This window comes from Fulmarus glacialis, unplaced genomic scaffold, assembly GCF_000690835.1.
Source record: "Fulmarus glacialis isolate BGI_N327 unplaced genomic scaffold, ASM69083v1 scaffold14848, whole genome shotgun sequence".
Lineage (NCBI taxonomy): Eukaryota > Metazoa > Chordata > Aves > Procellariiformes > Procellariidae > Fulmarus > Fulmarus glacialis.
In genome coordinates this window covers 3,520-30,549 of record NW_009226434.1, presented here as the reverse complement: position 1 = coordinate 30,549, position 27,030 = coordinate 3,520, and the positions used below count along the sequence as shown (strand labels likewise).

Genomic DNA, 27,030 nt, shown 5'->3' with positions numbered 1-27,030 from the left:
CTCCGGTTGCTTACCGGAGTCACCCCGGCACGGGGGTCAGGCGCGGAGCCTGCGGAGCTGAGCCGCAACCCGTCAGCTGCAGGGACAGCACGGCCTGGGAGCGAGGCGTGTCTGCGGGACGGGACTGCCAGTCTGGGAGGGAAAATGGCGGCGCTGCGGCCCGTTACCTGGACCTCCCGCCCCCCGAAGGACCAACGGAGGGTTGGGGTATTTCTTTGTCAGGAGAACACCATGGTAACCGAGAGAGCACAACTTCCCAGTTAAAAAAAAAGCCACCAAACTAATACCAAATGCTTAAGTTTAGCACATACAAAAATATGGCTCTGCTACAATACCCAGTCACAAAACTTCCCTTTATGATACAAATTTGCTCCAAAAAATGCCTTTCCGCGATTAAATAAGTTTTGCAGATTGTCAAAAACTACTCAAAATTGGTGTCGATTCAACTCTCTATAAAATTTTAATGACTGTGCTCCTGTTAACTAAATATTTGAAACAGAAAAATAGCAAGTACTACATATGCTCTTTTTAAACAATAAATAAGCTTTTTTTTTAAACAAGAATTAAATATAAACTTTACACATCCAAAATACAATATACAACCTATTTCAAAAAGGACTCGTCGATTACAGAAACATAGTAAAATCATATTATGAACTGCATGTCAGCTTTCCTATACAAACGGCAATGCTGCTCACTGCAGCTTGGATTTCCACAGTGAGCTTACCGATTTTCCTACTTGGAGTACGATGTCTGGCTCCATCATTTGACTAGATGGCCAGATGACAGTGTCCAGCGGAATCAAATACTCGGTGGTGTTAGCAAATTAGTTACCTTTTTCAAGACTGACAAGTGTGAATCTTCCAAAGATACTGTGTTGAACTAATTTTATCTTTTCGGAAAGGCTGATGTGATAAGGCTGTAGTAAGATTTTAGACTTAAGCCGTATTTTATCCAACGGAAAACATTTTGTATCATCTGTCACCTTCAAAAAGAACAAGTTGTATGGACTGTCTCATTAAGACCACAACAGCAGAAGTTAACAATATATACAAATAAAGTTTTATCAGTTTTCTATAATGCAGAAAACAAGAGACTTCCATAAAAAGGATTTCTTTGTTCTCAAACTTCACTTAGAAACTCAGCTTAACATAACAGTTGTTCTGTAGCATTAGTAAAGTTCACTAACAAAAGACTTTGCTTGTATGCTGTAAATAAACCAAAGTGTTCAACAGTTTTGCTGCCATTGTTCATGTGGTATTTAGTTGACTTTGTCTTTCAGTTTCAGCTTTCTTCTCCTGCCGGTGGTTAACTGCAGCCCAGAAGGTTATTTTTTTCAGCACCTGCTGCAACAGTTTTGATGGCAAGCATTGTATTTGATTCTTTAAGAGAGCTGCATTTTTACCAATGCAGTCAAGACACAACCTGAAGAAGCAGACGAGGAAAAAAAAGAAAAAAAAAAAAAAAAAAGATTTAAGTAAATGGTCTATAACCTAAAGACCTGTGTGTAAAAGCGCAGTGCCATAACAATTTACATTAGGCTCTCTGCCAATAACCTCAACTCACCTGAGGAGTGAATAAGGTTGAGTCTGAAATATCAACAAGTCACTGCAATGACCCTGATTAACAGAAAAAAAAGAACCATTAAAATGAGAAACAGCTTATCCCAGAAATACTGCTATTTTCTAGATTAATGTAACATGTATTACCACATGCATAATTTAAAACTGAGAATACTTAAATAATTATTTATAAAGAATCTGAATAATAAATTCCTTTTTATGAGCCTAACAAGGGCAGGAAAAAATCCTCATAAATTACTTTCCAAGAACACCTAAGGTCACATCTCACAATATCATATGATATGAATGAACCCAATAGTATCAGCAATTGTTATCAACTTTATTTTATTTCAGTTTTAATTATTATAGGGCTAGGATTTCGTTATTCAGTTTACTGACTGTGTCCATGAAATGCAAGTCATCTTTGCTTCCACCAAACACCATCACTTCTCCTTCTTTTCCAAGGCAGGCTGTATGCCACAATCTAGAAATAAAATTATAAATAGAATTAGTGACATGTAACAACAAACAGTTGTGTTATATCAGCAAAACAAATCTAAAACCAAAATGTTTTTAAGGGTTTCAGAGAAGCAATAAGTTTACTTGCATATTGACCTCTTCACCTCACATAGACTCTCCTCCATTCTTCATATTCAAGTTTCTTTTCAAAAGACTCTTTTGCTATAAGGATATAAGTTCCTTTTATCTAAAATAGAAAGGTCACTTTTCTAATCCTGTGATTCCACTACTTAGGCACAGAGCCTTGAAGTCTTACTGGCCTCACTACTTACCCAGAAGAATTTTACAATTTTAAGTAATGTATTTTACAAGTTGCTCTGTGAGCTGCAGAAACAACAAAGCCTGTTCTTTATCAACCTGTGTCTCGAGGCAGACCTCCCGTTCTTATGGAAGAATGGAGAACAAGCACTGAGCGCTCACTGGAGCGAGGCGATTACGAGAGTCTCTCTTCTGTTTGGCCATTTATTTGCACAGAGTATGTTGGGACTTAGTATCTCTGAGCTTCCTACTTCTTTGTCAAATATTACTGAAATGGGTCAATTGATTCAAAATGTACATGGGCAGGAGAGGCAGCCGTACATGCACAGAGCACAATAACGTAACACTTACTTCTTTGGAAACTAAGACAAAGACATCATTTCAAAAATCTTCAGAGGCAAAAAATAATACCTTAAAATAAGGTATTACTCATTTCTTTAACAATATAAAAGGAGAGAGCAATGTGACTATCCATCTCATGAGAATTTTGCTGAATGATTACATTTCATATAGAACAATATATTTTTGTCATTATTTGATTTTTCTGTACTCTAATTATATATACTTTGTTTTATTTACCACTTCAACAAAACGTTACAGTGGAAAATTTTTAGAAAACAAAATAACTGTACAAAACAAGCTTTTGCCGAGAACAGCTTTACTTTTTTTTTTTTTTTTTTTCCAAATTTTCCACTATTTCTTTAATTCATAACTACAATTCCAATGACTTTAAGATTGTGGGTTTTCAGTACTGACTCTTATCCCTGAACACTAGGATGAGAGCTTCAGAACGCAAGTTATCCTGTTTCAGTTTTATGCTTCCCCCAAAGATTCCTGGGGATCATTTTCTGTGTGTCAATTACTTACATCATGCCCACAAGTAAGTTTTGTGTTGTGCATATAAAAGCACATGGTGTACGAAAAACCAAACAAACCAAAACCTGGCTTGTATAATCTTGCTTTAACGAAGATTCTGCTACTTCAGCAGCTACACCTTGCTAGATTTACTTTTATTATTAGCAGACCAAAATCTGTCATTTTTCTATTGGTCTATCACCACTGAAGTAAATATCACAAGATGATTATCACCACAGAGCTCTGGCCCTTTAAGTCTACTTAACCAAAATAATATGCACCACTAGAACTTTCATGCAGAAGTAAACGTTCTCACTTTCTTACTCCATTCATATCAGTTCTCCTTAGGCTAAACTGTATCCCACCTTTTCTCTTCCTCGTACCTGTAGATAGATCTGTCTCTGCCTTATCTGCATTAGGAAAACTCTGGCCTGGACTTCATCACCGAAGAACACTGGGAAGCCTTTCCTGCCTTGACTTTGTTGACATCCTAGCTCGCAACCTGATGTTTTTTCTACAGACTGACAGAGTTTATGTCCTCTCACAGCTGCTCTAACTTATCACCTAAACATTCTAATAAAGCACGTTATTTGAATTATACAGATGCTGAATTGATGTAACCTTTTTACACAGCTCTTCTAACTAGAATAACAGAATTACATTGTAATGAAAACACTGGGAATCTAGAAGTTAAACATACAATTTGTTCTGTATTTTAACCTGGCATGCAAAATGTTAGCCGAAGTACAACTGATGGACAGAAAGAAGAAAAATATTTTCTACCAATACAGAATCACAGATCTATAACCTGGAAGACAATTTTTTAGAAATTACTAAAAATGAAGGCTGAAGGAAATTATTCTTTACAGAATTTAAGGAGGGAATCTGTTGTGCAGAAGCATCAGGAAAATACACTAATGCATGTGTGATATACCATGTATTATTATAAAAATAATAGAAATATATAAAAGAAGTACACATATACGTATTATTGCCAGTGCATTTTTAGTCCTGCTGTAAAGTCATATGAATGATAGAACTGACTTAAACCTTTTTCAGCTGCAGAGATCCTGCAGTAATCCTGTGTCAGAACAGGGATACAACTATGGTACAAGTAAGTACCTCACACTCAAACTAGTTCAATATATAGACAGGCTTTTGGTACGGCTCCTTTTATCCATGTTTCTAAGACTTCCTGAAAAAGGTTATTGAAGCATCTTTTTTTTTTTTTTTTTTTTTTTTTAAAAGGGGGGAAGGTAATTTACTTCAGTAAAGAATTAGGTCAATGAAAGGCAACTGTCCTCAGCCTACAAACTGCATACCAGAATCTTCAGATGGTGGAGAACCATAGGACATGTTTGGACTTGAGGGACCTCCGAGACTCAGCATGTAACCCAAAAGCTCTGTTCTCCTAGGAGGGTCTGGGCTATGCGTGCAGCAGAGTCCTCAGCAAATTTAGCAGTGTCAACCTCAGGAACCCTCTTTGGCGCTTCCACTGCAGCAAGGAAGGTGGGTTGCTCAACAGCCTCTCTACCAGCACAGCCAAGTGACAGTTCCACTTCGTAGCCCAGTACGGGATCTGCCCTTGAATTACCTGAAAGCCACTTGGGGCTCAAGAGTCTCAGGTTCCTAACATCCAGCCCTACCGCCACCTGAGGCACAAACGTTATTCCAGCTTAATTGGAGAGTAAAGGCTGAGCTGCAGCTCCCTGGGCTGCTGCCTGTAGAAAGAGCACATTCTGTCCCTTCCTGATCCTTTTTCATGATGCACCAGTAAAAATAATTACACAGGGCGAGGCAGTCCACTTCAGCAGTTAACTTTTATGAGATCATCCATGTAAAGAACTGAACACGAAGACAAATATGATCCTTGACTGCTAATGATGTGCTTTGTTATTTAAGGCAGTCATCAGTCTTCATCAGTTCACTGATCGCAAAAAGACAGAAAATATTCTATGAAGCGAAGGTGTAAGTTTATTTGGGCTTGAACGAATTTGAAATATAAGAAAGCAGAAAACTTGGTCTAACAGTGCTGTTATATTTAAAAGACACCCTAGAATAGGATAAAACAGGAAGCAAATTAATTGAGGTAAAGATATTTCAGTAATAGAAAACAGAACATAAGGCAGGAAGCACGCAAATGCGAACAGAATTGTACACTATGCTAAAAGAATGATATAACATTGTGCTGAAAGTACCTGGGTGAATGTACAGAAAGAATTCCATGAAAAACCGAAAAAAAATTACTAGCTACAGCAAATCAAGTCAATAGTATTTACATTATAAATACAGAGAATGCTTCAAACAATGTGTTAAAAAAAAAGTCTGTGCTCTGATACAGCAAGCACCTGTTTTCAGTGTCAGGTTCTAAATAACCTCCAGGTTCAGAACATGAAACTTCCTTTCTTTAGTCAGAAAGAATCAACCTTTTTCTGTAGTCTTAAACTAGAGAGGGAAGGGGAACAGAACCTGGAAGAGACAGTATTGTTGCCAGTATGAACAATACACATTCTAGAACTAGGTCCTTTTTGGTTGGCAGTTAAGTCCTCGAAATAACAAAACTCCACAGTCATTTGCTGTTTAGTAGTAAATTCAGTTTTGCAAAACTGTAATCATAATTAGCTGCTTCTCCTCAGGGAAAAAAACCCAAACAAACAAGGTATTTTATAATACTTTTGAATCCTGAAAGGTGCATCAACATTTTCATGGTTGTCTCCCCCATGTTTCTAATAATGTATCAACATTAATGAACTTTTATTATCATAGGTTATTAATTCCTCAAAAGTTAAGTGATATACATTTTCTTATATAAAAATAATTTGGCTATAGAACACTAGGTTAGTTGGACACCCAGATCCTTCATCACAAAAAAATCTTTTAATGCAACTAAGCATCAACTATAACAAATACAGAAAGTAGTAATGCTGTTATCAGTTATGAAGGAACTTAATTTAGTAAAGCAAACTATTCAATCATACTGCATTCATTTTCTAAAATATTCTTAGAATGTAGTTTAAAAATAACTCAATTTATTCAATAAGTTAAAATTACATAATATTTTAAAATGCCTAAATTTCAGCAAACGTTATCTATTTTTGTATACCTAGGCCTACTCTTAGGCAAATGGGTAAGTTGTTTCCATCCATTTGTTGTAATGCTGTGAATCCAGCCATCACCTACAAATAAGAACATACATTAGTACTTTTTTCTTGGGACAAAGTATTATTACCATTTTTATTTATTTATACGAAAAGCTTTGTGTTCTAAGAGGACATTATATTAAGATAACAGTAACATCATCACTACATTCACTTGCATCTTTTCAGTTTTTTGTAATTTAACTTAACCATTCAGTCACAGAAAGCTCACTGCATTGAAATCTGGAATTAAAATACACTTACTTTTTTTCTTTTAGATATATTGAGAAAACAGGTCAATGTCCCTTTGAAAATCATCCTCTCCTAATGGAATATATCTGTGACACTTAAAGCTGTTTTTGCTAATTTAAATTCTTTTCATGAAAAGAAGTTGCCTTTTCTAGAAAAGGAACTTTGTATAAGGCTATGCTACTTCCTACTTAACATTTTGTAGCTGTGATTTGTTATTCATCCACAAATCTACATTATGTTGATATTATTTGTATCTTCTTACTGCAGTTGCTGTTGATATCAAAAGTTACCCCTTGTTCGTATCGGAATGCATGAGATTCTTGCCTTTATTCTTTTAAATGATAGACAGTTTGATGAAAGATTTATTATTATACGTTCTCACTGTACTACACAATGTGCTCCTACATTTCTATAAAAATAATAAGATAGCTACAGAAATACTCAAGCACCGTGAAAATTCTGTAACAAGATTTAGGTCTAAGTAGCTTGAGAAAGACAACAAATGTGCATACTATATGAGGTTAGTATTGAAGTGTACAATAGAATTATAATCTCAAAATTACTTACTTAAAGGAACATTATCAGAACTTAGTCCACCAAAAAGAAAAAGTCTGTCATCTCCTATTGGAGTCAACGTGTGCCAGGATCGATCTTTTGGTTTCTCTCCAGTGATACTAATTCTTGGTGAAACAAATAAACAAAAACAATTTTTCAAAGAATGCTGAAAAGTAACATGCCAGAAAATTTAATAGTTAATTTAGTTTGTCCTAGAACAAGCTTGGCTATTTTCCCAGTGAAAAAGCAGCACTTGTGCAATCCGAATTCACTCTTGAGAAGAGTGGTGTTCAAATCTAAACCAAGTAATTTCTTGTAGTAATTGTTCTCTGAACAATCAGTTATGTAAATATCAAATGTAAGAACAAAACCATTGTTATTTTGTTTCTTTGTTTTCTTAAGATCACTAAAGCCACTCCTTAATGTACAACTGAAGGCACTTAGGACAGCAAAGGAAGCACAATATATTCAATTAAACTGCACAGTACATGTAGGTAAACAGACTCAGTTATTTGAGATAAAATGTAATGAATCCCAAGGGGCTACAGTCTCTCCACTCCTAGGAAAATGATCTTAAATGATACAAGGATTGTGGCTTTACCTTTTATCCAAAAGCTACTACCTCTTCAACCATCGTTCCTTTTAACACAATGGTGGGTCACCCAAACTGAGATAAATTTTAGTAAAAAGTGGAATTCCTAAGTATAAAACAGATATAGGTTTACTACTCTAAAAATCTGGTCATCTTACAAAAATACAGTTCTTCCTGATTTTATCTATGGATTTCATTTTAGCTGCACAATTAGGTATGCTTGAGATGAGAATCTGAACAATAAAGAACCTGAACATAAGGGATTACCTATAGCGGGTGGCCTGAATTCACATCGTCTTAGTTTAGGCACTTAGCTATACAGTTGTCTCAGGAGGATCCAGCAGAGAAGAGTAAGGACCTCCAGAGGGCATCAGCCCACCTAGTATCTTGATAAGCAAAGAGGCAACTTCTGTCATAAAGTACCTAAAGTTAGAGGCAAAGGATCTAGGCCACCGCTCACTCAGTATGTCCTAATTTTGGAAAAAGGATTAAAAAAGCAGGGGCAAATACCTGTACGTTCTCTTGCAGGGTCAGAATCTTAGTCAGAGACTGTCCAGAGCGGGTAAGAAAGGAACGTTAAGTCCAGGTAGACTGTATCTCAAAGAACCAGTTACTTTTTTTTTCCCCCACTTTGCTAAACTGAGGTGAGTGTAATATACACAGATGTGAACTCAATCTACAATACGAACAGTGCAGAGGCAGTCATCTATATTTCCTTTATAATCAATGAAGAGAAACAGGTCCTTGAAAGCACAGCTCGTGATTTATTTTAGCTGTCTACCTTAGCAGCAGTTGTCTTATGCCCAAGAAGTGCCTATTTCTCTTAACTGAGCACAGAGGAAACATGGAGTGAGTAATAGAGGCATCTGCAGTTCAGTTAGAGGAATTTCACTACTGGTGACTGCTAAGCAGTTCTCCATCTGGAAGTAAAGACTGAAGAATCACAGCTAATTAAATAGTGATTGCAAAGCTGTCCTACTATATTTGGCACTAAAGTTGAAGCCAAGTCACAATGTTTAAGTGCCTGTTTTGCAAAGCTCTTGTATAAGATGCTTCTAAAATTGGCAAAAGAGGCAGACTGTGCTGAAATACAACAGGCTTTGATGTTTAGAAAAATATATACCAGATACTGATGGGTGATAATGTTTCAATCTTTCACACTACTGATACAAAAAATTATCACAGTAACAGAAATAACATAATATTGAACATTTTGAATAACAGGTCAGTGGAACTCTGGGAAGGCAAGGTAACTTCTGGGTAGTGGCAACTAAAGTAAGTATTACAATCTCATACTGGAAGATATTCCTGGATCAATAGGTTAATATCATGCAATTCCTTAAGAAACCTGCATAAAGTTTAATACGAAAAAAACTTGACATGACTGGTTAATGAAAAGCCATGGGGCTTTAAATAAAATCATCACTGCATTTGGAATTTTTCTTTTAGGAGAGGATGTCCAACAAGTGAATTTGAATGTTGGACTGTACAAACCAAGTTCCTCTTCGCTGGAAGATCTGTACTTTACAGAAGAACTTCAAACACCTGCAGTCAACTTGTCTTGGTCAGCAGCATCTAGACAGCCAAACTTTTTAATCTGTATTAAATCATCGAGTCTCGTTTGGTGATAATTCACATGGGCAGTCAAAGGCAATCTCTCTGCAACTGCAGAATGGCTGAGATAATTCTATTTTCAAGATCAGAAAGGTTGTATCCTGCCCAATTTTTAATTCATCATCGAATCAGAAATTTCAGTAGAAAGAAATTTGAAGCTATAGCATAAGAAAGGAAATGTTCCTTGCAAGAAACACCTAGTGGAGAAAATACTCACACTGACAGCAAACAAGTCTGAAGGAATTTCCCCACCTGTAAAATACTGGAATGATACTGGGGCTTTTTAGAGGCAGTTTTTAGCTGGAAATGGGCTGTCTGATTAGAACTATTCAAAACTGTTGCTGGTACTCAAAGGACACAGAGTGATTTTCTTTACTTCACACTTTAATACATAACTTTATTGGTCTTAGCAAGCATTTCTTTGCTATATAAATTTCAGGAAAAAAAAAAAAAGAGAGGAGAAAAAACCCCAGCCTGCTTATCTGCTCTGTCCTATTTTACAATGTTTGTGTGTGGAATCATGGAACTTTTGGGAGACGATTCCTACAAATGCCCAATTTCTAATACAGCCACCACTACTAATTTTATGAAAGGAAGCGTGTAGCCAGAAATAATTTTCCAAACAATTTGTGCAAAGAGAGACTGTAAACTGGAGTCAAAATTTAAATACTAATTTGGTATTGTCCTGAAAGATACACTGATTTTTGCTCCTCTTGTAATTAGGAGATGAAATCACGCTAAGAGGTATTGCATGTTTGTGCATGCTGATAGGTGGCCTGGTAATATGAGATGATTTTACCACAGTCGTAATTAATAGCCACAAATAAATTATTTGGAGAATAGCCCCTAGGAAAGTACCCTTTTTTTTTTCCCCCGATTTGCAGTTGACAATGGCTAATCTAAATTCTGCCATCTGTGATAGTCTGAATTATATTTCTCAGGTTTCTGTAAGACCAGTCACTTTAGTAAGGGAAGAACAGGCCTGTGAAGGTTCCTACAAGGCCAGCCTTTGATTAGTTACCTCTCTAGATACAAATAAATATGAACGCTTTACCTCCTGCGAGGTGCCACCACAGCAGCAGAAACCCTGCAAAGAGTCTTTTTTTCCTAATCTCTTAAACCTCTTTTTTTAGTCTCTCTTAAATCTCTTTTTTCAGTCTCTCAAAGACTCTTTGCAGCCGTGCTATAGAATGGCTAGATAGTAACCTCCTAAATTTATAATGATCAGAGTCGACACTAAATCATGGGTAAGTCTTGTGAGCTATTCTTGGATCACAGTATAGAAATAATTGAGTACTGGAATAAAAAAAACTTTTTAGGAATGGCTGCATTTAGTATTACCATCCTTAGTCTAAGGGTGGGGGTGGGTGGGTGTGTATGTAAAATCAGCCTGTTGTATTCAGGTCAAGAACAGAAAACACTTTTTAAAAACTTCAATATTAGCTTTCGTATGCCAAACAAAAGGGAACACTGGCTGATGAGGACTAAGACAAAACTTTGACATTGACACTCCTTCTTCAGGGCTTGAAGTTCCTCTCATTGACTTGTCACTCAACTGTCACAGGTTTCCTTTTTTTAAAGCAATATAAAGCAACGCAAACAGCACCTGCTCATGCAACAACAACAAAAAAAAGCAAGCAGCTAAAGCAATAATCTGAATAATCAATCCACTCAGAGGTAGAGTTCACAGTCTAAGAGGGACAATGCTGTCATTTAGATAGAACATTGTTAATTTTAAAACAACCAGCAAAGAAAAAGGGGAATTAAACTGGTTAGTAATCGTAAGTGCTAATTAAAGAAATCTTCAAAGAGAAGTTTTTTTGAAAGGACACTGTAGGATTTCTTTGTCCTGCTGCCATCAGCAGCAAGAAAGAATGGATGGAGGATTGTGTCTACTCCCTCGCTTTGCTCTCGGCTCAGAGGAACACACTTGGTGCAGGATCAGATCAGCAGTCACAGGTGATTAAAGATGCCCACCATAGATGCAAGCAGCACATAAAGTCCTGGAGCAGGATCAGTACTAACATACTCAGAAGAGGCGTATTTCATGGTCTTTTATGAAATTACTGTTAGGTTATCTTGACAATAGGAACAGAACAGTGGTTGTCACACATCAGTTACTGTATACCTCCCAGTTTGTCTATCAGCTGACGATGTATCCACTGATTCTACATGTGTAGTAGGCACTGTCATAAACGCTACATGCAAACAAACAAATCTTAGGAAGTATACTAATACATGATTTAGTTTAAAATTGAAATATTTAGGTCATGCTTTTTACTTGACTTTTAAAAAAATGGTTAAGATGCTTATCTTGGGGTGGGGGGGAGGGGGAGGAGAGATCTTTCCCCATTCAGTACCATAACAAGCCAAACACAGATAGTAAAAACACTATTCAAAAAGACATCAAAACTAAAATTCCATATGGATAAATATACCCATCTTGAAAATGAGGATGTTAAATCACTACATGCTGTGCTTAAAATAGCATCATCAACGCTTTGGTGCAGAACAGAAAAAGCTTAGTAACCACTATCAAATTAAATTAAATTGAAATCACAATATAACAGCTGTTAAAATAGTCCCCAAACTCCCATTCTCCTCTTGGAAAAGCTACAAAATTAGCACTGGAACAATTTAACAATATGTTTCAGTCTGCTACATTCAACTTTAAGTGTTATAGAGAGAAACCTACCTTCCAGACCAAGTCCAAGTGTCTAAATTCAGGCAGTGCAAATCATTCATTCTAGTTTGCTAAAACAAATAAATAAAATCCCAGTTGTGTTATATTAAGCAAACAATGAGCAAAGTATTTCAGTGAGGCCTTCCCGGGACAGAGTAATCCAAGTAACAGTATTTTGAAGAAAACTGTACCCGTGTGCCTTAAAACAACTCTGTCTTATGTGGCAGATGAAAAGCATTTCTGCTCAAAAAACCCATGCAACTCTCAGAAAACTACCTGTCAGGAATATTTACAGTAATGCAATGGCAGTGTGGGGCCAATTTTAGCTTTTAGTAGTAGTTCAATAGTGAAGAACTATGTGATATTCAGTTCCTGCAAATGTATTCAATTTTCATCCATAGAATTCATGGCACATAATTGCAGAAAGTGTAATAATCTACATACAGTTTCCTAGCACTATTTTTCTTTGCGTTCTGATCAGAACTATGTATTCTCCCGCCTGGTCACTTATTCCTTGAAATATTCTAGTAGGTACTGTCTCAATACATGACATCCCACAAAAAGTTCATCACATCTGTGCTTTTTTCTCTTTTCCAGAAGCAAGCCCTTCCACAAAGTTACTACTACAAACAACAAGGTTTTATGACCCTTTAGCATTTGCCATAAAAATAATAAAATGTGTCAATAAGAACAATGGGAAATCAATACACTTGCATATCTGCCTCTGTTTTGAGATGAAGAAAGTAATTGCCTTAGAAACATACGGGGGGGGAATATAAGAAAGAATTTCTTTGCTTTAGATTGTAGCAATATATTCAATGGCTCGCAATACACTTGACTGATATTCGTGATTCCCCTAGGTACTACAAAACAGTATCTGAGAAGTAGGGAAATATATCTTGCCTTACCTTACAATCTCTTTTCTCCTAGGGTAGTCCATAGATCTATTAGAATAAGCCTTTCTCCAGCTTGCAGATCCTTTGAGGCAGAAACTAGACTTGTCATTTAAGTCAGAACAGGAGTAGTTCTACCCCTGAGAACTCAGCCAGTTAGTGAGCTTGAGAGACTTCCAAAGCTGTCCATCAGAGTTATGGAAGGTCTCTCAGGGTATTTCAGGAAACAGCAAGGTTTTCAGGATAGCTATGGCCTCCTCTGATCAAGTACATGCTAGCCCTTTTCTGTCCAAGGGAAGAGAATGTTAACTAGCATTTTGGAAACGCCTTCAGAGAGGCCAATAGGCTAAAGAAAGCAGAATGTGAGGGCTTTTGTGCATTGCCTGAGAAACTTTATCCCTGCAAGAGGGTGAATGTAACAATAAAGTGTGGCCCAACTGACAGCTAGTGGAACAGATCTGTCTTCCATGACAAGTCTATTCAGTTTCCTGCTCCTTCAGATGGCTTTGAAGGAGATGAGGAACAAATATACAAGCAGAAAGCAAAATGCAATTACTGAGTTATCTTCTGCTGTACCTGTATACAGCTAGACAGTTGGGGGTAGGGTGGGGAAAAAGCAACATCCTGGCCTCTAGAACTAAAAATACTTAATCATCTTGGAATAACACAGTTTGATACGGAGGACATCTATTAAAGAAAGGAAGAAAGAAAGTTGCTGTTATGTTGGAAATTAAGGTTTCAAGAAGATCCTGTTCAAGACCTCCTCGCTGACTTTCCTTTCCTAGGCATTAGGCAGAAGATGGAGTAGTTTTCAGTTTCTTGGTCCCTGGGAAATCAATGTATTATAATCTTTACATTCTCATGATTCAACAGATTGACAGATGCATAATTACATCAACCTCATTTTGAATTCAAAATACAGCATTAGTTGGACATTTATGTCTAAGATTCAGTCCTTTAACATAGCTTTAACAAATGAAAATGCCTTTCTACCCGACCTTTATTTGGAAAACTGTAAAGCACACAGTCAGGTTAATAGTATCGTCACTTGCCATATGCAAAGTTTTCTTGCAGTTTCTCATGGATTTCTAAGCGCTACCTACTATATTTAATCATTTAGCTGATAATCCTAAGATGTTCTTAATTGGCTTAAAAGCATCAAGCCTCATAAGAGGGTCTGCATTTCCCTTTAAGCTACAAGGACTCCTTAGACATCCTACTTATCTATAGCACGTTCATTTATTTGCAGCCCAGTAAACATTAACCAGGATCTGCTTTGTCTCAGGATTAGCTTCTGGCATGATGAAAGGCATTAAGGGTGACATATTTACAGCTCACTGCTGTTACAGTAAACTCTGTGCAGCTCTCCATTCTGAGATTTACAATCAAACAGCTATTACAGCTCAAATCTTTGCAAGAGAAGGACTGCAGTTCAATGTATCTTCTGATCTTCAGTCACAGAAAGGATAACAGGAAATATAAACATGCATACATTAAGGCATCAGATGTGTGAAGAGCTGCTGGAAAGACTTTGTTTTATTACTTCATCATTCTTTACATGAAAACTTTCCACTTAAATCAAACATGAGACTCGCATCAACTTTTGGACTAACTCTCCTTCCTTCCCACTTTCTCCCATTTCTGTTTTTTCAGGGGCTTACCTGGAGGAACAGAGTCCACATAATACTTCTGAGCCTGTTTTCAAATGATTCCTGGGGAGATTGATTTTGATCATCATCATCATCATCATCTTCTTTTACCAGTTCTAGCTCCAAGTTTGGAAAAAGGTGCCCTTTCCTCCCAGAAAGATGAATAGGAGAAGCCTCATGACACTTCCTGGCCCTTTCTGGTTCCTTGTAGAGCCTTTTCCCTGGGAAGATTTGTATTATGGTGAACTAGAAGGAGAAGGAGGAGCAGAGCAACCCCGTATTTGCTCCTTAATTTCTGGAGAAATGCAAGACTTCATCCTTTGGGAAGGAGTTACTCCTGTTGTCAGGAAATGTAGTGTTTTTCTGATGTCTTTAGCTTTTCTTTCCTGTTTCATGACTTACATTAATTCCTCAAGCCCCACTGAATGTTCCCTAACTTTTTTAAGTTTCCTTCCGTTTATTTCTAGGATAGAAAGTGAATCAATAATAGAGTATCCCTAAGGTGAAAATTATACTTGCTGCTGTCCTGCAAAATTAAATATAGCTTTCCAAAATTTCACTGTTCTTGGACATTGTTCCCAAGCGGTTTCACTGAAATTTAGCAAACAGTTATTAAGGAAGCTGATGCTACCTGAGGAAGAGAAAAACCTTTTCAGATCAGAGCCTTCTTGTATTTCTGAATCCTGTAGTCAAATAGTCAAATAGAAGCCAGAGGGCATGTCCTTTAGGGCATATCTAATCATGCAACAGCACAGTGGAGAAATGACAGCTGAGCTCTAGTTTACCAATAATTTCACTTGCAGAGAATCCTAGCTTGAGTTACAAAACAGTTCAGTTGCAACAGGCACAGCGCAGCAACCCTAACTAGCTTGGACACAACACTCAGTGCTATTCTGTTTCTGGTGTGAAGACCTCTGTAGCACACAGACATAGCCTTTGCTAACAAAAAGCCAGAGGGAGCAAGGCTTTGAAGGGTGAGGAAGTGTTCAGAAATAAATGGTAGGCTAGAAGGTCCTGAGCTGCGTATTTACTTCTTCACATATAGGCGTCTTTCTCTCTCATGTCTGCAGGCTTGCTGAATGAGGAGCAGGATTCAGTTCAGCTGTGGTTAGGAAGAGTTCATTTATACAGCAGACACGAAAGAGCAAGCCCATAGCAGAGGCACAGGGCTCACTTAGCCTGGCATGGCTAACTGACACACAAGATTCAAATAAGACTAGATACTTTTTCAATCTCTTCTAATATCCCTTTATTTCCTTAGTTATTAGCAAATCAAGTTTGTCCAAACCTACAGCTCTGGAAGCTACTGCTTGCAGTTCTCTCTCAGTCAAGAGGCAGGGCTTTAGCAACAATTCCAGAGATCGTGAGCCTGTATGAAAGGCCACGTAACACAATGCATAATCGTAAGAGTAAACAGCATCAATTTTGATTACTTCCTTTTCTGATTGCTCTGAAAAGGTACTTAGGTAAAAACTTTTCCTGCAGCTGTGGGAGGCGATTCAAACTGAAAAACTGGCTGGACATTGTGTGGCCATTCTGAACCTGCCTTGATCTGTCTGTCTGGTTTCTGTCTGAGCAAGCAGGAGTAAGCCATTTTGTAACAGAACTGTAGACTTTCCCTGAGAAGAACACTGCATTAGAGTACAGCTTTTACAGCGTGAAAAACAGGGGATAGGGAACAAAGTGCAATTCTACACTGTTTTATTTGCAAGTACTTGAGAATACAGGATTTAGGTTATGGCAGCTTTCCAAGATGAAATTGGCATATGTTCATTGTAGGACATTTCCAACCAACAGTTAATTCCTTTTCTTTCATATAACAAAACTACAGAAACACAGCACTGAGGCCTTTCAAAAGCTTCTTCACTGTTACTTTTCATAGTAGTAGAGATAGAAAGCATCAAGCCTCATCCTTTAGCTGAATTATGATTAAAGGCTCTAAATTAGCTGTAGGTAAAAAAAGCTAAAAATTTAAATTTAAAAAAAATATGGAAGAGTACACAGTAACTTAAATTAGGAGGTTTTTTTTACTTGCCTTACAGAATCTGTTTCTCACATTCCTGATAAACTCCAGCTCATACAGAGACATTAAAAATATTATCTTCCCTATGCTTTTGCAACAGTTCTAAAAAGAGTTGGTACACTTTCCAGCCCATAAAGAAACTAATCTTGCAAAAAATTTACAAACGATAGGGAAGCCTGCATTAGTTAAGACTACCTACTACCATCCTTATTTTCAGACATAAGACAGGAATATGTTTTTTGGAGCAGATTGCTGCTTCAGGCTTAAATTCTTACATTAATGTTTCAGCAGTGAAGAACTGAAGAGAAAATCTCCTCTGACTAGTACTAGAAAAATTAAGTCTGTTGCTGAGAGGTTTTAGTATCTCCTTTCTTAACAGTGGTGGCTTCAAGTTCGTTAGATACAGATAACCAGGGGGATGATGCCTCTGACTTTTCTTTTTTTTTGAAGTTAAAAAGAGCTAGGAAAAGTTCAGGTTATATAGCAAGAATCTAGCCTTGATTTAAGTATGCACTGATTGCACCCTATGCAGACAGCTCTTACGCTGCCTTTGACTATTACCTAAGTGACAACAGATTTAAGATCCTCCCACACTGTATTAAATGGCACAGTCTTGGATCAACTATCAAGAAAGCAAATACAAGCCTTACTCTTGAAGTAAAGAGCTTATACTGCATGCACAGAATAAAGCTGTTAACAGCAATCTCTACAGTGTGCTTCTCATATTCTGTATCAAGGGCACAGAGCATGCTAAGGTAAAGATTAAGACTGCAAAATTGACACTCAGAGAGCAGAGGAGAGGCTTAACAGGACTGAAATGACCTGTGCCTGCAGGGGCTTGTGCTATCAGATAACATGTTGCAGCATTCTGTACCAGCTTGAACATACGGAGACTAACACCTTTGTATCCAGACATTATAATCCCATGCTGCTCTTCCAGACATCTGTATTTCAGTCACTTATGTGCAAAAAATGACAAAAGTTTAAATTATAAAGCCAACTGAAATCTGTTATTTCCTACCATTCAGAACCACATGTTGCAACTGTAAATATAAAATACTGTATCCCAACAGGATACAGATTACCTTCACTTTCCTAGAAGGTAAACATCAGGGTATGAGAGACATGTATGTGAATAATTGACTGTTCTTACACTTCTCCTCTTTCTTTAGCGAGGGGGCGAGGGGGGAAGCACTAGCTAAAATCCCAGTTACATCTACTACGTGCTAGCATTTCATTAAGTGAAATGGGGAAAAAAAGCCAGGAGGTTCGATGTATAAATCTGCTAAGCTGTAGCAAGCACAGAATGCTAGCATCTCATCATTTATTTAAACCTGGTCTATCATCAGGCTTGCTTTTGCTCCACTCTCAAAGAACCATCTCCTACAGAGGTTACACACACATCAACCATTTTTGTTGATTTATAAACATTTGCATTTACCATAGAGTCATCTGTTTTTTCCCTTTTTGGGACAACATATGCTTCACCATTAACACTACAGACAGAAAGACAGAGTCTTCTTTTTGGAAGGCGGAGGGGGATGAAAAGAAGCATCCTGGATTCAACAGCCCTAACATACGGGTTAGGCCGAAGACATCTTGGATTTTTTTCTACTACAAAAATAATTTGCTATTAAAAAAAAAAGTAACTGCCAAGAAAATAATATTACTGCCAATAAAATGTTTCAATTAAACACTAACCAGCACTCGTCCTCCAAAGATGTAACCTTTATTTCCCAGCACAGCACATGTATGAGCTGCTCGAGGCTGAGGTGGATCTCCACCCTGAAAGAACCAAAATAAGATCCTTTAGAACATCATCAAAGTGCCAGCCAAGGCTATTGGCAAGTCAGTATCACAGAGATCGCAAAAATAAGGCCAACATACATGAATATGCTGACAAAACTGCAACTTTAAAAGGAAATAATTTGTAGTCATGTCCAAGACTCCACAGACATTAAAAGATACACCTATTTGCCAAGGACAGCTTGAATTGAGTTCCCTCAGTAGCTAATGTTTAATATATTCCCTCTTGGTCTGATTTATCCTTGCTTTACTTAAGTGAAATTCAATTAATTTACCTTTAATTCCTAAGCATAAAATTACAGTAACACATTAGTTATTGTTGATATGTCCTGTGCAGCTTTATTTTTCCAAAGTGCGAACCATCAGGAACTGGTGCAAAAATCTCTGGAAATCAGATCTTAAAATTTGATGTTACATACAATAGCCACATGCCAAAAAGTATTCCCTGTGTAAATCAGAAATAAAGACAGCAAAACTGGCTTTTACTTTTCAATTGTAATTTCATTTTTTTGCATTTAGTTTTATAGGAATTTTAGAACATCCTATAAAGACCACAGAATAGTGTCAGACACTCATTACAATATACTACTTCTACTGAGTTCTTATGTAAACTCACCAGGATTTTATGAACCTTTATAGTATACTATCATATTAATATCAATAAATAGAAATGTGTGCATTAGTATTTTACTAGGAAAGTAAGTATACATGCTCCTTTGGAAGACTATTAAAATAATGTATTTGCTGAAGAATATCTGATCTGTTTATTCTAACAATATATAGCATGACTGGGAGATACTTGTTCAAAAAATTTTTCAACATTAACTCTCAAAGGGAATACAGCAACTCCAAAATAATGAGTGTATAACTCTCGCATACTAAACATATAACTTCACAAAGAAAAACTGAAGACCTAAACTAGCAATATAGCGAGTTTACTATCTCTCCCCTTGCCGTCCTTAAGTCTGTGAAAGCTGAAGAGTGAATCAAGAGAGACTAGATTTCAAGACCACTATTGTTCTTTCAGCCCGATATACTATCCTTCACACTGACCCATCAGCTTTATGAAAGGGGGAGGCAGGGGACAGGAAGAAATCCCCAGGCAGACCTTAATCTCTCGTGTGGTCAACTCTCAGTTATCTGCGATAGGTTATCCATGTTGCGGATTAATTATACACAGATATAGTCAACCAAATGGCTTCATGTCAAAACAGCTCAGATAAATGAGGTTTGTTAACCTCAGTTTGGCGCTATTAAAACCATTCATGTGTTTCTACAATGCACTCCTTCACTTTGTTCCAGAAGGCCTTTGCTAGGTGTGACACAGGATGAATACAGAGCTGGCCTGGGTTAATGGCTGTGCTCCAGCCGTGAAACTGTTCCATATCCAAAGCCCTGGCAGGGCCTACACAAGGATACCCGAAGTCGGTATAATCGCCATAATCCATTCCACAGGACCCAAGCTTGCTTTGTGACCTCCACACCCTGTTCCTCAGCACCACTCTGGTATTCCTGGTTTTCTGGAGTATTCCAGTGCCTTGACTTTCCAGTAACAGAGCGCTGGCAGTAATTTCGTATTCCCAACAGTTGTTTTAAAGCTTGAATACAAAGCTTTATCTCAAAACTATCCCCTAGATACAGAATACTGTATCATTTTCTAATGTATCTAGATTTCTAATACCTCTCTGAAGCTTACAATATTTTTTGCATCAGAACCACATTATAAAAAAACCACCAGTCTAATAACATTCTGCAAGGAAAAAAATTCGTATCAATTCTGAATTTTCCACATTTCAGATGCTTTGAGTGTCCTCCTGTTTAATGTTATAAGCCTGAGCAATACTAAGCATATTCAAATTACTTTTCCCAACATCAATTTCTAGAGCACAGTAACTATTCAAAATGCAGTAAGATCACAATTGTGTCAAAAGACAAGACTAAAAAACACTCACTCTAATTGCTGGTTGAGACCAAGTTTGTGTGGTTGTATCAAAAACATGAACATCATTATGCCATCCCCAGAATATCTGTCCTTCCTAAAAAAGAAGTTAAAAAAATTAAAAATGTTTATTCTATTTTAAAGTCTTTGTGCTTATTAAAGAATACAAACCCAGAAGCGAACTATCAAAACAGAAAATAAACTAAAATACAGAAATTTATTAGAAGAAACATATACTACTATTTTTAATAGTGATGCAGCAGCTTAGGTCTAGTTGAAGGTCAATAGCATTCAGGAATGTTAGGCTGAAGACACTTTTGAAAATGGGCTTTGGGCTCCAACATTAGTAATACATTTCTGTAAGTCAGTATTTAACATTTGATGTAAGGATCTATATTCCCCTGAATGCATATCTATTTCTTATTAATTCCTGCCTAACAGTCTAATCAGTCTCCTCCTTTCTATTAGCTGTCAGAAATCATTATAGGATACTAGCCAATCCAGGCATCTTAAAGTAATGGCATTTACTCTGGATAACAAATTAAGGAAATTAACTGAAAGTATTTGTCAGTCAGACTTGTGAAGCTATGAATTCCCTATCACTACTTCAAGGAAATACATTCTAAAATTTTTGGGGAGTTTCATACTTAAAATACGTCTTCAGATTTAAAACACTGCCTTTGTTCCTGCTTTGACAGCATTTTGTTTCATTGCACTTAAAGCCTAGCACTGGGTACATGGAATACACTGAACACCCACCGCTCCCAACATGCAATATCTGAAATTTCAAATCTAAGTAGAAGATTCTAATTTGCATTTCTGCTGATGCTACAAATAAAAGAAAAATCAGACAGATTTTCATACTTACTGAGTATAGTATAAAAGATCACGTTTTGACAATCAGAAAGGACAAATCACTCTGAATTGTGACAAATCTCTTACCCAAAATGCATCATGGACATCAAAACAATCACTCAGTTCATTATGCTTCCTACAGCCATAGCCACCAAAATATATTAGCCTAAAAGAATAACAACAAAGAATAAGTTCAGTTAGCTATTTTGTAAATAACATTCAAATGAATAAGCTGTAATAATTAATTTCAAATTTTGGTTTACCTACTGTACTATTAATAATATAAACAAATTAAAATATTTCATATTGCACCTAATTACACAGAAAGCCTTACTGCAAAGGTAATATCGTTACACTCCGTTACACTCCTCAACAAGCCTGACAGAAATCCACAGAAGCAAGGAAGCAGGTTCAAGATACCTCAAAGTCCCTATTCTCTATTCCTCCATCCACAAGCTTATCACAGGCACATTTTCAGACACGAGTCTCAAAATGACACATAACACACAAGACAGTGAAATGCCTATGCTTCTGCTAAAATTCCTACCCTTTTCTATTGAAATTCCTATGCTCCTGCTATATATGTCTTTTCACAACAAATGTTCCCAAGGTTCAGCCCACAGACTGCCTGTGATCCACAAAGTCTTTCTCTAGCTTATAGAATCTTTCAACTAAGCACTACTGAACATATTGCATTGCAAGTATTGTTACACACCTCCCAGCCTAATATTCCACCCATGAAATGGCCATCCATAAGTAATGGTTCCTAAAGTTTTGTTTAACTTCAACATTTGAGGATATTTGGTATAGTTGTTAGTGATCTTGGGAGAAGGCAATTTAGGAAATGATGGGATGGTGAAGGTCATTCCAGACTGACATTCCTAGGGAAACAGAGTTACTGAAAGCATTGTGCAATACACCACGACATCCTGATCTGCAAATTCACATCTTGTGAAATTTTAAGGTATACTTCTGAAAAGGTGCATAGCTTGTCCCCAAATACTTTTGTTAAATGAAAAGGTTACACTCTGCCACCTAAAATAGGTAATTTTCTTAGTATGCGGATTACGATACTCTGAATAGGTTAGTTTCGTTTTGAATAATCTTGTATTAACAGCTAAGGAGAAGTTGTTCAAATATATGTAATTTCATATATCTTGCACAGTTAAATTAGAATTACAAAACCAAGATATAGTACTGAGAGGCATTGCAGAGTTTATGCAAAACCTCTTTAGATGTGGAGTCCAGAAACAGATAAATCATTTACATTTTATAGTGTTCACTGAATATCATATTCTTACTTGTTTACAATAACTTTTGTAACAAATCACTGACATGTCACTTTCTTGTGACCACATATGCCACAATATCCAGACACTTTCCATAATAAACACAAAATCTGAAGGAAAGTATTTATTTTTAGCTAAGTATTTTTTCTAAATACACTCAGTAACACGGATATCTCGGGTGACTTCGTTCTTATAAAATAATCACTGAAATGCCTTTGCAATTGTCAGCATTTGTATGCTATTAAAATCCTTGAAAATATACCAAATATATTTTATTGCAGGTCATAATTTAATGCTTATATAATGTAACAAAAAAACAATGTAATTTTTATACTGACTTTTTAACGTGTTAAAATTAAAAACATAAGTAATAGATGCATAATAATTTTCATCTAAAGTCTCAAAGCATTCCACAAACTTTCACTAAATTTCCCAAGCCTCTCCTAAAGTGGGTTTATACTTACCATTAATTATTCAGCTCACATGTGAGAAAACTCTGGTAGAAAGTTGTTAGGAGAGTTACACAAAATCCCATAGCAAGTCAAGCTAAGAATTAGAGTTTCATGAATCCCAAACCTGTGTGCTCTTCACTTTATAGTACTTCCTCTCTGCAATTAACACATATTAAATATTTTTAATGTGTTACCTGTCCTTATACACCCAGCAGGAAAGCTTGTCACGTGGTGTAGGAGGTTGACCTTTAAAATTTGTAATTTTTTTCCACCTATAGGTTCCATTTTTTGTTCGCAAATTAACATAATACAGCTTAAAAGAAAAAAATTACAATATTTTCAGTATAAATGATGTTGAAGAATCCAGCACAAATCACCAACAAAAAGAACAACCCACCACCCCCAGAATACACTACTTCCTTTGAAAAAAAAAAAAAAAGGAACTGATAGTGAAGTTTACAATATGTAGCAACATATAGGAAGAGTTCAATACACCTCAAGAATACAGTTAAAGTCTGAGAATTAGCAGCAAGTTTCCTTGCCTTCACTCAGCCAGACCAGAACAGTAATATCCTGCTCCTTCCAGATTCAACTGAAGCCTTGCAAAAAACTTCTGCAAGACAAACAACTCTCAGTTCAACTGGCAGAGCTGTCAGTAGTTCTGGCTAACCTAACTAGGTAACTGCACAAGAATCAACAAGGCTTGTGAACCGAGTACTAACGTGAGATCTGATTACGGGCTCCATTTCAGTTATTTTCTAGTCAGGATAGAACTCTGACGTCATTTACACTAAATGAAAAAACAGCTCATTTCATGTACTTTGCTACTCCAGTCTTCAGTGACAAGGAAAACTGGTAGCTCTATTTTAATTATTACATGATTATGTAAGAAAGGTAATCACTATCAAAGAGCAAAAATAGAAGTGATATTCTGAGGCCAATTTCAATTATGGCTGCCAACATACTTAAAAAAAAAAAGGCAATTGGGAAAGCACTGACAGTTTTCAGAAATAAATAATAAATACAGAAAGTTTCATGTAATGGCTCTCATTCTGAAGCCATGATTCAGTGAAAAATCCCAGAAAAACATATGGAGTTGAACATTAAAACAAAAATTAAAGTTTTTTGTCAGTTTAAAAGTATACTTTTTCTACAAAAATAAAACTTTTCCTTACATTTCTCCTTAATTCAAATGCAAAGTACACCAGACAAAACAGTAAGGTCAGCATTATTATTCATTCAAATACAGTATGTTATGAAAGAAAAGAATACAATACCCGATTACTGTATCCTTTATCATCAAATCCACCAAAAATGTACAGCTTCCCATTAATGCTTGCCCCACAGCTTCCTGACATGGAGGTAGGTAATTCTCCTTCCATTAGGTGCATTGTCCTGCAATTTAGCACATAGATTAAGTCTTATAATGCTGCTTTCAGACCTGCTAAAATTAACAAAACCAAAACAGATGTATTAATAATTTTTATACTTAAACCTAAAAATACAGTTACAATGTTTTGGCCATAACTAGCACTAGAAACAATAGCTGATATATGAAGTCAGGCTCCTGTGGTGTAAGAAGGCTTTCACGTGAATATTGTGCATATGTTTATGAAGCATCTCAATTTTTCTGAAGGTGAAGCCCATATTAAAAGAGCATTAGTAGAGCTGAAACATTAATTATTCAAAACCTGGAAATACTATTAACTCCAAAAACTCCTGAAATGAGAACATGGTATTGCTGTTATTTTACAAACGGAAAACTGAGGCAGAAGTAGAAATAAAGGTCAGAAGTACTTACTAATTTTGGTACCCAATATGCACTCCTAAAACTGCATTTTGCACTGTATTTAGCATAATAAAAAAAACTTCAATAATGCCAATTTTAGCAGTGAGTTCTCTGTTCTTCAGCAGCAGCAGCAGTTCCTAGCCTTTTCCTTGCTAGTCTCACTTACAAACCAGTAACTTCCTGTGATGCAAATTCTAACATCACACAATCTCAAGCACTACACAACTACCTGACGAAACTCAATTTCTGCCAAACTCATGAGGCTGAGCGCTAGGCCAAGACTGCGCTTAGAATCATTACTCCACAGTGAAAACAGCTTTCCTAGGATCTCAAATGTCTTCAGAAGATAGGGACCTGCATTTCCCTCTCACATGTACACGCACAGACGACGTGATTTGTTTAGGATTTCCACCTTGTCGCCACACCTTCAGCCTCTGTAGATTTAGCAGCCAAATCCCAGCCTCTGTGTGCTGGCACTCCAACTCCTTGCCCCAGCTTTGCTGCCGACATCTCAGTTGCTTTCACCTCATGGTTTCTGGTTGAAGCTTCCTTCCCCTGCCAGTCCCGTTCATTTTTCTCAGCTCTCCACCTGACTCTGTGCCCTCCAACTGGGTCCTTAGCCCAGTCTCCCTCCTCAGTCATGGTCTCCCACCTTCAAAGCCTGTTTCCACTTTTTCTTCTCTCTGCTAGGTCTAATATCACCACATGTGCTGACCCATTCATTCCCTTCTTCAATACATCCACATCTAGATCAGATGCCTTCATTGTCTATCACTGGTGGCTATACGGAAGAAAAGGATTCTTACAGCTTTGACTTCTGATGCTTGACCTTACCCCCACCTAAAAGAACTGGAGGCAGCCACTAAAAGGAAAAGCTTTTTATGCACTAAATCATCAGATGTGAATGATGCTCGTGCAACCTGTCCCTACTGAAAACAGCGCTCGCTAACAGCTGCTCAGGGCACTGCTCCCAAATACCTTTGTTCTGGCACCAGCGCTGCCACGGGCCAGACCACCTTTCCCTTCTCTGCTCTTGTTTTGCTTGTTCCTGTGTCATGCGGTGCACTCAGCTGTACGTGTACAACTGCCTGTGCTGTAAACTGAACGAGATCAAGAATGGATCCAGGTTAAAAATAACCCTGAAAAAAGAAAAGTTATATTTAACCCAGATCACTTTCCTGATCCAATTTCCCATGTGACCATATAAACGCCTGTACCAGTACAACCGATACGGGGACATTGGGGGTGAAAAACAAGACAGAGTATGAGGTTGCTTTAGCCAACCCTTTCACCAAAAGAAACAGACAGCAAAACAGAGTCTCAGTGAGGGTACAATGTTAAAAAAAAAAAAAAAAAAAAGAAAAAAAAAAAGAAAAAAAAAGGAAAAACATTTGCTAGAACTTCACAGCTAACAATATGCAAACTGTTGTTTTCAAAGTCAGTGACTTGACCACACAGATGTGGAATTTCGGACATACTATAAGACACCTTCCTGATCTAGCCCTCCTCCCCTTTTCCCTCCATTTCAAATTGTTGCATTGAATATGGGTATGCAATGAATCTCTTGAATACGGGTATGCAAGAAATATATGCACAGGTGGGAGACTAGAAAGACAGCTGGCAGAACACACATGTAAGCCCAAATGGATACTACTTCACCAGACTAAATGCAATTATTGTAATAGAAACCACTGGAAAACTTTAAAAAGAGGCATTGTTATCTCTCCCCACATACAACATGTAAACACAATGAATATAAAATGTAAAGATTAAATTGCTAGTGATGTGCAAAATCTGGTTAGTTGTAAGTTATTTATGCAAATACACTCATAACACAACTAAATAATAACAAAAAGTATATAATTGTAAATAGATCAAGAACCCAAATATCCAGTGTTTAAATATTCCTTTTAACATAAAAGTTCATGTATGGAGAACTAAGCCAAAGTAAATGTCCAAATAAAATGCACCTGTTTTAACAACAGAGCCTTAAGCCGACCATTTCAAACATCCTCTTGAAAAAAACAATGATACTTAAGGAATTAATGTGTTTCCTAGAGCAATTTGCAAGTACTTATGTCTGTTCTTCAGTCTTCACATTAAACATCTGCTATTTAAACTCCAGGGAACATGACCAATAACGCATCTAACTGAAGTAACTCTTTTCACTGCAGCTAATCGTAATCTATGCAAAGATCAACTTCATTTATTAATTAAAAATAAATTATGCAACTTACCATAACCCGCTATCCATTTCATAAATCCAGAGCTCATCATTAGGCAGATAAACTTCATTTTCTTCAATTGA

The 27,030-nt window shown here is 36.9% G+C and overlaps 1 protein-coding gene across 1 annotated transcript; it reads right to left on the bottom strand.

The window, feature by feature from the left end:
* Positions 1 to 901: 901 nt before the first annotated feature.
* Positions 902 to 27,030, bottom strand: KLHDC1 (kelch domain containing 1; the record flags this gene model as incomplete). Its single annotated transcript, XM_009582808.1, has 12 exons — positions 902 to 1,425; positions 1,567 to 1,619; positions 1,962 to 2,046; positions 6,298 to 6,370; positions 7,151 to 7,263; positions 12,040 to 12,098; positions 18,294 to 18,377; positions 20,351 to 20,434; positions 21,280 to 21,358; positions 23,128 to 23,246; positions 24,211 to 24,328; positions 26,960 to 27,030. Coding segments are annotated over 12 exons (1,113 nt in total), but the record flags the coding sequence as incomplete, so codon positions are not given.